This window comes from Gymnoscopelus microlampas (genome assembly GCF_963454915.1).
Source record: "Gymnoscopelus microlampas genome assembly, chromosome: 16".
In the NCBI taxonomy this organism is placed as follows: Eukaryota; Metazoa; Chordata; class Actinopteri; order Myctophiformes; family Myctophidae; genus Gymnoscopelus; species Gymnoscopelus microlampas.
The window spans coordinates 760,595-776,898 of NC_139953.1; the positions used below are offsets into that span (position 1 = coordinate 760,595).

Below are 16,304 nucleotides of genomic sequence, written 5' to 3' on the forward strand. Positions count from 1 at the left end.
TCTCTGTGTACCTGGATGACAGGCATGTATTGTTCCTCCAGGTCCTCAGCTCCAGGCGTCTCCATCTTCTTCTCTGAGGTCTGCAGTCGTCTGATCAGAGAGCTGCATTCAGCCTGGATATGTTCCAGTTTGATTCTGAGGACACACAACTCAATGATCTCTTATTGTGGAGGAAAGGGGGGGGGGCTGGGGGCAGGGGGTAGAGTGGCAGTTTGTGTCGAAGTGCCCTCGAGCAAGACACTGAACCCCTAACTGCTCCTGAGGAGCGTGATCTGGATGAAAGCGCTGTAGAAATGCAGGCCATGTCACCACTATCTGTTCTACAGAAAAACACTGTCTGTCTGTCTTAAAAAAACAAAAAACAATGTCTGTCTGTCTGTCTGTCCTACAGAGACAGACAGCCATATTTCAGTCTTACCCAGCAGCCTTTTCACAGATCTCCAAATCATCTGGTAGCTTCAGCAGGTCTGGATAGTTGTGCTCCACCTCCTGGACAGAAAGAGCACAACATAAACAAGAAAAGTTTGTGTAAAATATCTGAAAAATCTGACGGCTAAATGGCAGAACATCTTGTCAGGCGGAAATTGGTGGGGCCTATATACAGTATATGGGGCGTTGCATCATGATCTACTATGACATCCAGGGGAAAACAAAGTGATCGTACGACCTACGGTTCAAGAGTTAGGGCAAAATGTGAATTGGCCATTTATAGCGCAACCATGAGGCGGATTTAATTGGGGTGGAGGTTTTTCCTCGGCCTAATGGGGGTGTGTGTGCCGAGTTCATGATGCTCAGTCCAGCGGTGCCCGAGATAAGCTGCTCACACATGCACGCACACACAGACTGACAGGGACAAAAACATAATCTCAGCAGGGTGGTGTTACCTCTATAATGTGGTGGAGCAGGTCAGGGTGGTGTTACCTCTATAATGTGGTGGAGCAGGGTGATGCGGGACTTGTTTGCTTTGGTCTCCGTCAGTTTTAGCAGGGTGCTCATCTTAAACCCTTCTGCATTACCAGTGTGACTGCCCTGAGACGGACAGACAGACAGACACAGACAGACAGACAGACAGACAGACAGACAGACAGACAGACAGACGTTAGGCCTGAAAAGGCCTTTACTTAAACATTTGGCTTGGTCTAATTTTGGCTTTCCTAAATAAACTATTGGCTATGAATAAATCAGTTGAGAGTCTGAATTTTGGATGAATTAAAACTAAAATGTTGTAGGCTGTCCTTCCCTGGATTTCAATGCTCCACTGGTTAAGATGCAAATGTCCTTGCGGACTTGTTTCCGTTGGGGTCCTTGAATGAATTTCATAGACATATATAGTAGCAACCAAACAGTTCAAATCAACATACAAAAACAGAGAAAAAATACCACTTTGTACATAAAAAGCATCATGAAAAATAAAAAATATATACAAAAAAAGGGGAGGGGGGGGTCGTCTGTCTACCGGAAACTGGTAGACAGTTCAATTCATCATAATACATCCTGACTGCTGGCTGCTGCATGCTACCTGCTTTCACACAAACATTCAAGCTGAGTCAAATACTATATAAGAAAAGAAAGTAATATTGTTTCCAGGGTGCGTGTGTGTGTGTGTGTGTGTGTGTGTGTGTGTGTGTGTGTGTGTGTGTGTGTGTGTGTGTGTGTGTGTGTGTGTGTGTGTGTGTGTGTGTGTGTGTGTGTGTGTGTGTGTGTGTGTGTGTGTGTGTGTGTGTGTGTGTGTGTGTGTGTGTGTGTGTGTGTGTGTTGAATATCACATAGTTGAGGAAGTTTCCAACATCCAAGATCAGCCTACAGAAGCTTGGCAAACGAACACTGTCCAACAAACCTGGAGGAGAGGAGAGGAGAGGAGAGGATGATCTGGTTATATCCAGCAGAGGGCAGTGTAATACTGTGTGAGACACAGTGTACAGGATTATTATTATTGTTATTATTAATTATAATATATCATAATCATAATAATAATCATAATCATAACAGCCTAATAATAATAACAATATACATACTCTGACATGCGTGTTGCAGTAGTTTGGCTTGAGGTTGCAACATCTCCAACAAATAGCTGCTCTCCTCACACACTAACATACACTCTATCCTTAAATGATAACTACACACACACACACGCACGCACGCACGCACGCACACACACACACACACACACACACACACACACACACACACACACACACACACACACACTCTTTTAGATAAAACCATACAGTGGTGTGATTTCATTTTACCATAGTAATACCAACAGCAGCAGGTAATCATGGCACTCATGGTAACATAAGCTATCATTGATCATAGGCGGCGGGTAATGAAGGCTAGGGTGCGCTAAGCCTAAGCCTTCCCAAATGTTATGCTGCAATTTTACGGATTTCGCATTACAGATTTTTGCCGAACCCCAGCCTTCCCAATTGTCAAGTTCACCCGCCGCCAATGACATTGATGTATTTATAGCCACAGACCCCCAAAACATTTTGTTCCAGCCAGGGACCCCATGAAATGTTTTGAAATTATTCCACATTTTTCACAATTCTTCTAGACTTTTGTACAATAAATTCTAGATTTGCTCTTTTCAAATAGACTAATTTGATAATATATTAAAGGGTCTACACCATGAATTTTAACTTTTTCTTCATTTTTGTGTGTTTTTGGTCTCCCCCACCTCTCTTCTGTTCCAACAAATACCCGACTTCGAGCATGCAGGCTTTCATAGGCTATCTGTGTTTTTTATGTAAATTGGTCTGAAAACAGTCCGTCAGATTTGTTCCCCCACCCTACGTCACGTCTGGGAACAATTCCTCCCGTTTTTCAGTTCTAACCCAAAAAAAATTATCAAAAAAAAAAAAAAAAAGTTTTTTTTTATTTTTATTTTTTTATTTATTTTTTCTTATTTTTTTTTTTTTACTTTTTCCACACAGAACCAGGACATAACATGCATACAAACTGGCTCAGTAGCGCCCCGTGCCAAACAGGACAATGTGGTATTGCAGGTGAAAGTGCTTTATAAGCCAGAGAGAAGTTAGTTGGAATGAGTATATCTGAGGCTTGATTTAGGCTCAAACCTTTTGAAAAACGTTTGAGGGACATAAACAATATGATATTAAATATTATTATTATTTTTTAAATTCATGGTGTAGCTCCTTTAAATCATTTAATTAGCTGGGGACCACCCTGGAACCCTCTCAAGGACCACTGGGGATCCCCGGACCCCACTTTGAGAACTACTGCAGGTAACATTAGATACTAGCAGTGGTGGGAAAAAGTACTCACATTTGTTACTTAAGTAAAAGTATCAATACTGCAATGAAGAAATACTCTGTTACAAGTAAAAGTCAAAGTTAAAAATGTAGGCTACTTGAGTAAAAGTACAGAAGTATTGGTATCAAAATGTACTTAAAGTATCAAAAGTAAAAGTACTCATTGTACAGAATTGTTGAACAAAATGTATCAAAAATATTTTGAAAATAGCCGATCTACAAGCTCACAATGCGTCGCAATCGACGCATTGTGAGATTGTAGATCGGCTATTTTCAAATGGCTGAAATATATTTAGGGTTGAAGTGGTCGATGTGTTTTGTACTTTTATTCAAAACCTAGTAACTAAAGAGTAAAAGTACAATAATTGCCTCTGAGATTTAGTGGCATAGAAGTAAAAGTATTGAAATGTGGAAATACTTTGGTAAAGGAGAAGTACCTCAAAACTGTACTTAAGTACAGTACTTGAGTAAATATACTTAGTTACTTTACACGACTGGTGTTTACCATGGAACCGACAGCAGCAGCAGGTAGAACTTGTCAACCGCAGCCAGCTTGTCTCTGTCTCCTTGGTAAGACTTCAGGTTCTCAATCTACAGCAGCAGGTTCAATGATACACACACATTTTACTTTCAGAGTGTGACAGTCCTCCTTGAATGTGATGTGAGACATGGCGATTCCTGCTAAGGTGAACAAAGACTCTATAGAATTGAGTACAATCAGAATACAGAGCTATATACACTTATATTAATTGTCTGTGTGGTTAAAAATGCACACAACGTAGAATGGAGGTCAGGTGACCCGGTACCTCATGTTTCTCAGGCAGCAGTTTCAGCAACTGTTTCAGAAGCTCAACATCGAAACGAGAGCGATCTGCTTTCTGGATGAGAGACACAAACTCTTCATGGGAGCTGCGGGACAGACAGACAGACAGACAGACAGACAGACAGACAGACAGACAGACAGACAGACTTTATCAAAACACTTTACAATGTGCTTTACACCAGTGGTTTTCAACATTTTTCATGTCAAGGACCCCCAAAATGATATGTATTTGGCCGCGGACCCCCATCTCAAATATTTTGTTCCAGGGACCCCCATAAGTAAAGATTTGAGTTACAAATGTTTGCTTAAAAAAAAATATATATATATATATTCTAAGATTTGGTAAATGTTAATTTTTCAAAAATAGCAGATCTATGAGCTTGTATATCTGCTATTTTTGAAGAGCCAAAGTATAAAAGGTAAAACATTTGTGATGCTATATTAACACATTTTGCTGGGGACCCTCTGGAACCCCACCCAAGGACCCCTGGGGGTCCCCAGACCCCACTTTGAGAACCAATGCTTTGCACATACACAGATTCACACACCGGCGGCAGAGGCATGTGCACATAAATCCGCTGATGCCTGGAATCATCTGGTGTTTTCGGGTCTTTCAACACCACACTCCCTCCTCCAGGTGACCCAACTGGGGCTGATCAGACCCCAGTTTGTGTCCAGATGTTCCAACTTGTGACTCCACATGGTGCTCCTCTTTTGAGCTAAAGCCACCTTGAGGCCCTCTCTGCCGCATCGGTGGCACTGTGGATGGCTCTCCTCTTCCTCTCTCTCTCTCTCAAAAAAAAATGCTAAAGGTTCTGCTTAAAGGAGAATTTCACCCTTGCCGCTTCCTACTTTGATTTGATGTTGTTTTCATGTCGTAAAATCGGGGCGTTTCGGGAATATTTAAACAACGCTCGGTTTCTGCCGTCAGATTTATCAAAGCTCCACCCAAATGTACGCTAGGTTTTGCTGTATAGGATCCTTTGATAAATCTCACTTGGACATTGGCGTAAGGGCAAATATAAGGCAACAAATAAGCTGTTTTTTTACACTCCATTGATAAATGAGGGACACTGTCTGGTCGCAGGGTTGTGACTGCTACACGGCTGCACATCAGCTGCCATTCAAGAGACACCAACACCGTGCAGAGGTCTGGATGGCTGGAGGTGTTCTTTTGTGGCAGGATTTGACTGCTCCCCAGCTCTGACAAAGGTGATGGCTTTCTTGGAGGCTCAGAGGAAACCTTGCAAGGCAGCGATTTGCTTCATCAGAGGCACAAAAGGGGTTCACCGTCTTGCTCAAGAACACTTCGGCAGGAGCCGGTAATCGAACCAGGAACCTTCTGGTTCCTAGACGGCTGCTCTAAGCCTGAGCCACTGCTGGCCTCAAAATAGTGTCTGTTCACCAACCATCTATCCGTGAGTCTTTCCTGCACTGTCTCTCACTCAGCTGTCCTAATGTCTGTCTCTCCTACACTGTATCTCACTCTTCTTTCACACTGTATGTCTCTCACTCTGCTGTCCTACTGCCTGTCTCTCCTACACTGTTTCCCTCTCAGCTGTCCTAATGTCTGTCTCTCCTACACTGTCTCCCTCTCAGCTGTCCTAATGTCTGTCTCCCTCTCAACTGTCCTCATGTCTGTATCTTCTACACTGTCTCCCTCTCAGCTGTCCTAATGTCTGTCTCTCCTACACTGTCTCCGTCTCAGCTGTCCTACTGCCTGTCTCTCCTACACTGTCTCCCTCTCAGTTGTCCTACTGTCTGTCTCTCCTACACTGTCTCTCTCTCAGCTGTCCTACTGTCTGTCTCTCCTACACTGTATCTCTCTCAGCTGTCCTACTGTCGGTCTCTCCTACATTGTCTCTCTCTCAGCTGTCCTACTGTCTGTCTCTCCTACACTGTATCTCTCTCAGCTGGCCTACTGTCTGTCTCTCCTACACTGTATCTCTCTGCTGTCCAACTGCCTGTCTTTCCTACACTGTCTCTCTCTCAGCTGTCCTACTGCCTGTCTCTCCTGCACTGTCTTTCTCCCAGCTGTCCTACTGTCTGTCTCTCCTACACTGTACCTCTCTCAGCTGTCCTACTGTCTCCACCTCATCATTCTAAACCTTTTATCTCCATATTTTAATTGTGCTTTATCATAAACTAATGCCCAACTTGATCATACTACAGCGTCACACAAAATCATCAAAAGTAATAGATCCACAAGCTCGGAACGTAGCGCGAAACGTCAAGTTTTGAGCTTGTAGATCTGCTACTTTTGCTACTTTTGAATTTGAATCCTGAAAAGTATTGGACATGAGGTTTCCACTCGACAGAGACGATGTGTACCGACATGTAGATGAGTTTAACCAAACATGAATTCACCATTTAAACTGTTTGATGAAGATGTTGAGGTTCAGGTTCTTCTTGGCATCGATGAAGGAAATCTGGGGGGAAAAGAGAATAAAAATGGCTGACCCAACCAGAGTCAATATCAAAGCTGACATACACAAAGGTCACTTTTACATAGTTCAAAATGGAAGTTATCAAATGGATTTTATTTTGTAGGAACCTTGCTCCAGGTTTGATTCCTGTAAAATTTGATTTCTTCAGATTTTGTAATAATGAATTGTGTTTAACCCATTAAGACCGGGAACGCATCTGTGTCATTTGTAGATTTCTTTGGCTATTCAAAAATAGCAGATATACAAGCTAATAGCGCTGCACCGAGTGCCATGCTATGAGCTTGTAGATCTGCTATTTTTGAAAAATCGTGAAAATGTGTGCAAATATCTGAATATATATATATTTTTTTAAAGTGATTTTGCTGAGGACCCCGCCCCCTTAAAAATCAAGGACATTTCTGTTGTTGTTTACCATCGAACCGTGACCAGTGTTACAGTAATTCGGCCACTAAAACTATGATGAAAAATGTTTGTCGACTTTTTTTACTGGTGAAAACTAAATAAGAACTGAACTAGAAAATGTGCTCCCGTGCTATTTTAACCAAAGGAAATCACTTAGTTTTCTAGAAATGTTCTAATTCTTACCAAAGATAGAACATGTTACTATCATAGCAATTATATTATTATAGCAATAAGTAATGAGATACAGAGGTGGTAAGCAACCACAATCAAATCAACCATCGAACAGTCATTATTACTACACCAAGCTTCAGACGATGATTTTCTGCTTCTTCAGTTCGCGTACTGGGAGTTAGTTGCATTGTGTGATCTCAGCTGTGATCTCAGTTTGTACTGGAAAGTACTGTTCCTGATTGATCCTGTCTAAGCTATTTATATTACATCAGAATATGTAATATAGACCTGCCAGCCACTGGCAGGTCTTGACCAATGTTAGGTGTTCTCAGACGGACACGCACGCACGGTCGGGTAATTTGTACTGGAAAGTGCTGTTCCTGATTGATCCTGTCTTACCTATTTATATAACATATTGTGATGTCACATGCAGCTTGACCAATGTTGGATGTTCTCAGACGGACATAGAGACGGACGGAGAGGAAAAGATACTCTCCATTAATCCTATCAATTACATATTGTCACGTGTCACTTGACCAATGTTAGCTTGGCTGATGGATAGGTGTTAAAGGTGATTAAAGATAGGGTAAGTGATTTCCTTTGGTTAAAATAGCACAGGTCCGCTGCCGAAGACCTGTACTCCGAGATCGTGCATGTGATGTCACATGCAGCTTGACCAATGTTGGGTGTTCTCAGACGGACACATAGAGACGGACGGAGAGGAAGAGATACTCTCCATTAATCCTGTCAATATTGCATATTGTCACGTGTCACTTGACCAATGTTAGCTTGGCTGATGGATAGGTGTGTATTTCGTCATGCGTCTCGCTAGCCAATCAAAGCACACCCTTTCAACATATTATCACGTGTCACGTGAAGCTTGACCAATGTTAGCTTGGCTAGGGTGGGGGGGGGACACAGCGGGACGGGAACGCCCCCTTCGGCCTGGCGGAGACAATAAAAAATAAGCTATGATGACTAAAACAATGACTAAATATATTGACCATTTTATCAACGAATAAAAACCCTAAAATGTTATGGAGGGACTATAGTGGGAAATAGGTCCAGTAAGAACTAAGACAAGTCATTGTATGTTTGGTTGTATGCGGGTGTCACACTCCGAAAATGGGTGCAGTACGTTAGTCCGACAGCGCATTCCTCCGACAGCGCAGCGCTCCGACGTTTCAATACTAAACCAAAACCAAACCCGCACCCTAACCCTAACCGCACGCGGATGCCACATAGTCGGAGAAAAGGTCTGTCGGATTATCGCATGCCTCCCTCCGAAAATAGCCTATCTACAAGCTCACAACGCGCCAGCGACGTGTCTAAACATGCGAAGCAGACCTGTCTGTTCTGTAAACATGCATGTTGAAGCAGACCTGTCTGTTCTGTAAACATGCATGTTGAAGCAGACCTGTCTGTTCTGTAAACATGCGTGTTGAAGCAGACCTGTCTGTTCTGTAAACATGCGTGTTGAGGCAGACCTGTCTGTTCTGTAAACATGTGTGTTGAGGCAGACCTGTCTGTTCTGTAAACATGCGTGTTGAGGCAGACCTGTCGGGGTTCTGTGTGAAGAGCTGAGTTTCCTCTGGTCTTGGGGTCGTTGACAGGCAGACTGAACAGCTTCTCTATGCTGCTGTAGTCTGGTTCCACACACTCACAGCACAACCCCGTCCACATGCACTCACCTGCACGCACAGACAGACAGACAGACAGACAGACAGACAGACAGACAGACAGACAGACAGACAGACAGACAGACAGACAGACAGACAGACCTATCATTTAGGCTGTGTGTCCGCCAAAGCTTTTCTTTTCTTTTCCTGAGTGCAGTGTATTGTTTTAAATGGGAGCGCCATGTGACGAGGTGCTGTGTTGGCGTGGCGTTTTTCTCAGCTTGAGTGGAAATACTTTCAACTTGGGAGTTTTAAACCGTTTTTAGGTGAGTGCCTTGTGTTTTTCAGCTGTGAACAAACGCTTTGGTGGAAACACAGCCATGCAAAACATGTGTCTTAATGTTTGTAATTTGTGTCCCAATTCATAGCATGCACGCACACACACACCTCTCTACTTACTTGTCATGGTTCTAGACGGAAGTTTTTGCCAGTTGAGCTTCTTCATGCGGAGGGTGGGGTAGTGGGCGGGCTTAGCAGGAGGGGCGGGGCTGTAATATGATCCCAGCCCCTGGGTGGAATGAGCAATTATGACATCACTTCTTCCTCCTGGGAGAGGAGGGGGAGGAGCCCCCAGGCCTGGCAAAGGTGGAGGGGGTGGAGCTAACCCCATATTTGGTAAAGGAGGAGGAGGGGGAGGGGCTAATCCCATATTTGGTGTAGGAGGAGGGGGTGGAGCTAATACCATATTTGCTAAAAGAGGAGGGGGTGGAGCTAATCCCATATTTGGTAAAGCAGGGGGAGGTGGTGGTGGTGGAGGGTGGGGCATGTCAGAGAGGGGAGGGGCATCTAGCACTGTAGGTGTTGATGTTATTTTGTTCGAGAGCTCTGACTGGCCAGCGGGGCTGTCAGTCAGACATGCCTGCACCGCCCTGTCCAAGGTTCGGACCTTGTGATTTGCTGACAAGGCTTTGGAGGGGAGAAGCCTCTCCATGACTTGCTCAGGAGAGTCTGTCTGAGCTGAATGGACAGACACACACACACACACACACACACACACGCACACACGCACACACGCGCACACACACACACACACACGCGAGCTGAACTTAAACTAAAAAGTCAATAAACTGTATCATCATGAAATCACAATGCAATATATTCATATCGTCGCTGTTGGGTGGAAACCTTGTACTGTATGTGCAAAAGCGTGTAGTTTTTTTTCCCTCCATGCAGGAAATGTAAAAAAGTATCTGTGTTCCAATGGATCCAATGTAGTTATTATTTAGTCACAAGTTGATACTTTTCATTGGTTCAATATTTATAAAACCCACAGACAGGCTCAACAACTTTCACTTATTTATTTTCTAAATAGTGAAAAAGGCAACGCATTGCGGTGTGAGCTTGTAGATCAGCTTGTTTGGCTACTTCTTATGACGATGAAGTAGGGCATTAAATTACAAAAAACATAATGAGTTGAAATACATAGATCCAAAGTTTCTGCCCGACAGCAACGATATATTAGATCTTTAACTCAATATCTGACATGGTGCAATTTGATCGTCAAATGTCAAGTGAAGAAGGTGGGTTACTGATGTTATAACTTCTGAGCTATTCATCATAGAATGAGACATTTCATTGGAAGCTTGTCTATGATAATCGTGTCTATAATGATGAAGCAGTTTAACTAGGCCATACATGGGCAACTGGCGGCCCGGGGGCCACATGCGGCCCACACCTTCACTTAATGCGGCCTGCAGGTTAAAATGTGAATACTGATATTTTATTGATTTCAGCTGTTACAATAGCAAACATGCAAACATGACCCGCTTTAATTACTTCAGTCTATATTAGTAGCTTAATGACTAGTATTCAAATTCTATTGTCTTTTTTATGTCCAATGCATTTGTATTTAAGATAAGTAGCCTACAACTAAATGCATTTTAAATTAAATAAAAATGATACTTTTTAGGATTCCAATTCCAAAGTTTGTTTTTCTTCAGGATTCCAATTCAAAAATAGCAAAAATAGCAGATCTAGATCTGTAGATCTGCTATTTTTGCTACTTTTGTGTGACATAGAATGGCGGTTTCTGCCCATGCAGTATATGCATAGTGGCCGAGTGAGTGTGGAAATATAGTGGTCCTCTCCATCATCAAAGTTGCATCACCCCTGAGCTAGGCAGACCTTGCTTTAATGCAAGGGTCTTCAACAGGGGGTCCGTGACCCCTAGGGGGTCCTCAGAGATACTGCAGGGGGTCCGCCAAATCTTTGTGTGATATATTTTTTAATATTAACCATAGCATCCCTTTTCTGAGGAGAAATTTTGACAATAAGCAGCACGAGGTGTTGTGAGCTTGTAGATCGGCTATTTTTGGCAAAGAGTTTTGGTGTAGAGATTTCAGCACCCTAGTGCCTTAGCCCTCAGTCAGATGATTGAAGAGAGGTAAGCTAGAAATTATGACATCTGTGCTCTGATCAGTCTTGGGCTATACCAGTGGTTCTCAAAGTGGGGTCAGGGGACCGCCTGGGGTCCTTGGGGGGGTTCCAGGGGGTCCCCAGCAAAATTAGTGAATATAGCATCAACTAGTTTAAATTAAGTATTTGAAAAGGGCCAATCAACTCAGAGCGTATATGTGACGAATTCTGAGCTTGTAGATCAGCTATTTTCAAAATGTCGTGAAATTATGTGGAATATTTTGAAACCATTTTAATAACACAAATCTTGTATGGGGTCCCTGGCACAAAATATGTTCAGTAGCCAAATACACATTCATTTGGGGGTCCTTGACATGAAAAGGTTTGGGCTCTGCCGCAGGTCTCTCAGAAAGCGCTCACTCTCCTCAGTGGAAGTCGGGCGGTTAAGCTACACACTCCACTTCTATTCGATGCTCTGGCCTAAGTACAGCTATGTTTGACTGACTGTGCTTTGTGTCTTTTCTTTTGGCCAATGTAGGAGCTTAAGCTTGAGGCAAAAAACCCAGTTGGAAATACTTTTTGGTGTTCCGTTTTGAATGCCTTCCCCTCCCCGCCCTGTGTGCGTGCGTGTGGTAAATGGTAAAATGGTAAATGGTGCATTTATACAGCGCTTCTATCCGAAGCACTTTACATTGATTGTGCCATTAATCCATTCACACACACATTCATACACCGATGGCGGAGGAAACCATGCAAGGCACCAACCTGCTCATCGGGAGCAATTAGGGGTTCAGCGTCTTGCTCAAGGACACTTCGTCACTAACTCTAGGGGAGCACCCCAGCCCGGGATCGAACTGGGAACCTTTCGGTTTTCCAGTTCACTCTACCCGGCCACTCTACCCCTGAGCCACTGCCGCCCCATGCGAGCGTGTGCGTGCGCGTGTGCGTGTGTGTTTGTGTGTGTGTGTGTGTGTGTGTGTGTGCGTGCGTGCGTGCGTGCGTGCGTGCGTGCGTGCGTGCGTGCGTGTGTGCGTGCGTGCGTGCGTGCGTGTGTGCGCGTGTGTGTCTTACAGTCGTCTGCTAGTAGAGCAGCTCTGTCAGTCAGGATCTCCAGAGCAGACCAGACGTCTGCTCTGTCTGGAGCCAACATCAACAAGGCCTGCAGGATGGACAGCAGCTGCACTGATACTGGACTGCTGCTCACCTACAGTACACACACACACACACACACACACGCGCGCACGCACGCACGCACGCACGCACGCACGCACACACACACACACACACACACACACACACACACACACACACACACACACACACACACACACACACACACACACACACACACACAGGTGAGATGTTCTGTACATTACTTTTTTTTATGCAATCAATGCTTTGACTGGATTTATCAAACTCACCTGGTTGGATCTTTTAGTTTTTGAAAATGCAGGGCTAGGATAGGCTAGTTTAGGCTAGGCTAGTATAAGCTAGGGTAGGCTAGGCTAGGCAAGGCAAGGAAAGGAAAGGAAAGATGATAAACCAAACATACAAGACAAAGACAAAAGACGAGACGAGAGATGAGAGAGATGAGACACAATGCCAACCCACCCTGGTAAACAGAGTGGTGAAGACCTGCTGATGATCGTTCATTTCTACTCCTCCATAAACTCTGTCCATCTCCTGCTCGTCTTCACACAGACTGTCTGCAAACAGATCCACCTGGATGTTGAGATCTACATCCTCAGTGTCCCTGGTGGATGCATGGACACACACACAACCAGATATATAAGCATGTTTTTAGATTAGTTCTATAACAGTGCATTTGTTTCAAAAGATCAAGTATCGGTCACATTTACCCCACCATAACATGTCAAGGAATTTATTTTGTATATATTTTATTAGAATTTCTCCAAGACTGGAGTTCCCTACGCAGATTTCTCATGAATCTCACAATAAATACATTATAACTTATTGTATTTGTTTTGCTTTGAATTCACTTACAAAATATTCGTATTTAAAGTGTTAAAGTTTACCTGAGTTTAGGCAACACATCTAACACATGAAGACCTGTAAAACAACAGACAAATCACACTGTTACCACAGATAGCCAGGTAGCACTAGTAGTAGCACTAGTATTCGTATTAGTACTAGTATTAGTAACTAGTAAGGTATTTCTTTATGAAGAACCTTTCGATACAAGAGTAACAAGGTGCTGTACAATGAAATACCATTACATTAAAAAAATAAAACAATTAACAGGAAAACAGGATGTTAAAAACAGGAAAACAGGATAAAACAATAAACATTAAGGCCCTATTCCAGGTTCAAGTTTGCTAAAGCCACTAATAGCGGATTTAGGACTAGGCAAGGGGTGTTCCCCCGCAAAATTGCTATTCTGGGACACCTCCCTTACCCACTAAACACCTGCGCTACCCGTTACATTATGCATAGGTGTGGTTTGGGCGTTACAATGATAAAACCAATCACCGTGCTAGATGCCATTACCTTTAAGAGAAGACTGCGCTAGCCGTTATCCCCAATCCAATATACGCTCTCCTATCTCCCTGTCTGCAGTGTTGCCTGGCCTGATTATTATAAGCCACAATGGGCTTGTTTTTATGAAGTTGCTTGTAAATAATGATAGAACGGTTGTGAGCTTGTAGATCGTCTATTTTCAAATAGCCAACATAAATATGCACATTGTTTAATGGACGACATACATAGGTTTGAAGTGCTCATGTGGCCTATTATAGTGGCTTCTTTTAGGCTTGTTTTCATAGACCTGGTTGCTTATTTCTCGCACATTTTGGCAACACTGCTCATGTTCGGACATGAACTCTGTGGCCGCACTGAGGGGATTTTACATGGAGCACACACACCCGATGTTTAGTTTCTAAGCTCTGGACTTTGATTGCCTTTCAGTAAAACCACATTTGATAGACTTAAGTATCACCTATTACTGATTAGAGAGAATTTTGGTAGCACTTTACAATAATGACCCGTTATAAAGCATTTATAAACGTTTATAAGCAGTTTGTAGACTATTAACAAATCATTAACAACCTGTTTGTTGACATTCGTAAATGATTACTAAAACCTTTATAACTACAGTTACAAATCATTTATAAAGTATTAGTAAGTAGTGAACTATTCATGAATAAGCCATTTATATACATTTGTAAATGATTATTAAATAATTTGTAACGACCCATTCTAAAGCATTTATAAACGTTTATAAGCAGTTTATAAGCAGTTTGTAGACTATTAACAAATCATTAACAACCTGTTTATTGACATTTGTAAATGATTACTAAAACCTTTATAACTACGGTTACAAACCATCTATAAAGGTATGAGTAAGTAGTAAAACTATTCATGAATAAGCCATGTATAATACATCTGTAAATGATTATCAAATCATTTGTAACTGATGTTACATAATATATACAAGCTATTGGTAGCTTGTTCATGTTTAACATATGCTTTGTTAAACATTCCTAAAGTATCTATAAATCCTTAGTACATGTTATTATGTGCCCTATAGTAAAGTGAAGACAGTTCATCATTAACAACTGTCTGTTAATGTGGTTGTTCATGTTTAACATATGCTTTGTAAAACATTCCTAAAGTATCTATACTGTACATCCTTAGTACATGTTATTATGTGCCCTACAGTAAAGTGAAGACAGTTCATCATTTATGACTGTCTGTTAATGTGGACTTTCTCCTTACCTGTTGCAAACTACCTGGCTTTCATGAATGCAGACATTTCCTAGAATTATCTTTCATGTTAAGCAAATGATGCGTAAGACATTCGTAAAGAGTATGTAAACCATTTGCAGACGTTATCATGGGCCTGAGCCTAGTTGCTTCTTTTGGGCTTGTTTTCATAGACCTGTCCGCTTGTTTCTTTTGCAAAATCTGGCAACACACTGATTACCTGCATTACACCTGCAGTAGCCTACTAGGGAGGAAGTGAACAGTGATGCAGTTGCAGACTAGACAGAAATATGTCTAATTCATGTTTTATGTGTTTTAACTGTCTTCTTGCAGGTGATCGAGGTAACCTAAAATGGCTAATCTTACACACTTGAAGTAGCATTATGACCAGGGGGTATTTTGATGGTGGCTGTTTGTATCCACAATGTTTGTTTTGATGTGTAGGCTAGTAATATCCTCCATGCTTAGCAGTTTAGCTTGGCAGCTAAAGCTAACTTGCACTGGGAGGTGGTGACTGCAGAGGCTCCAAGCTGCTACTCTGTGATTCTGTTGTGATGAATTTCTTTGTTTAAATGTGTGTGCTGTGTCCAAGAGTTGCTACATTTTATATCTTAATACATTGTTTTATACTTTTATACTCTATAACGTTACTTCTGCCACTTTTTGATGTCACATGTTTTACTAATCATTGTTAAACATGAAATAATAATGCCTAGTCTTCATTTTACAACAAGGCCCATGATAACGTTTGCAAATGGTCAACATACTCTTTACGAATGTCTTACGAATCATATATTAAACATGAAAGATAATTCTAGTAATTGTTTGGTGTCTGCATTCATGAAAGCCAGGTAGTTTGCAACAGGTAAGGAGAAAGTTACATTAACAGACAGTTGTAAATGATGAACTGTCTTCACTCTACTATAGGGCACATAATAACATGTACTAAGGATTTATAGATACTTTAGGAAAGTTTAACAAAGCATATGTTAAACATGAACAAGCTACCAATAGCTTATATATATTATGTAACATCAGTTACAAATGATTTAATAATTATTTACAGACGTATTATACATGGCTTATTCATGAATAGTTTTACTACTTACTAATACCTTCATAGATGATTTGTAACCGTAGTTATAAAGGTGTTAGTAATCATTTACCAATGTCAATAAACAGGTTGTTGATGATTTGTTAATAGTGTACAAACTGCTTATAAACGTTTATAAATGCTTTAGAATGGGTCATTACAAATGATTTAATATTCATTTACAGATGTATATAAATGGCTTATTCATGAATAGTTCACTACTTACTAATACTTTATAAATGATTTGTAACTGTAGTTATAAAGGTTGTAGTAATCATTTACGAATGTCAACAAACATGTTGTTAATGATTTGTTAATAGTCTACAAACTGCTTAATGA

The 16,304-nt window shown here is 41.8% G+C and overlaps 1 protein-coding gene across 1 annotated transcript in view; it reads right to left on the reverse strand.

Moving 5' to 3' along the window:
- The window catches only part of LOC311062485 (inverted formin-2-like), a 50,631-nt gene that overhangs the window by 12,491 nt on the left and 21,836 nt on the right, over positions 1-16,304 (reverse strand). Inside the window, exons 6-18 of the mRNA XM_084081541.1 lie at positions 13,186-13,219; positions 12,761-12,902; positions 12,221-12,353; positions 9,194-9,541; positions 8,673-8,761; positions 6,463-6,524; positions 4,079-4,181; positions 3,778-3,863; positions 2,016-2,116; positions 1,767-1,837; positions 922-1,029; positions 419-489; positions 12-135 (exon numbers count right to left, since the gene is read on the reverse strand). Coding sequence (XP_083937667.1) covers positions 12-135; positions 419-489; positions 922-1,029; positions 1,767-1,837; positions 2,016-2,116; positions 3,778-3,863; positions 4,079-4,181; positions 6,463-6,524; positions 8,673-8,761; positions 9,194-9,541; positions 12,221-12,353; positions 12,761-12,902; positions 13,186-13,219 — 1,472 coding nt within the window. The remainder of the gene's footprint in view (positions 1-11; positions 136-418; positions 490-921; positions 1,030-1,766; positions 1,838-2,015; positions 2,117-3,777; positions 3,864-4,078; positions 4,182-6,462; positions 6,525-8,672; positions 8,762-9,193; positions 9,542-12,220; positions 12,354-12,760; positions 12,903-13,185; positions 13,220-16,304) is intronic.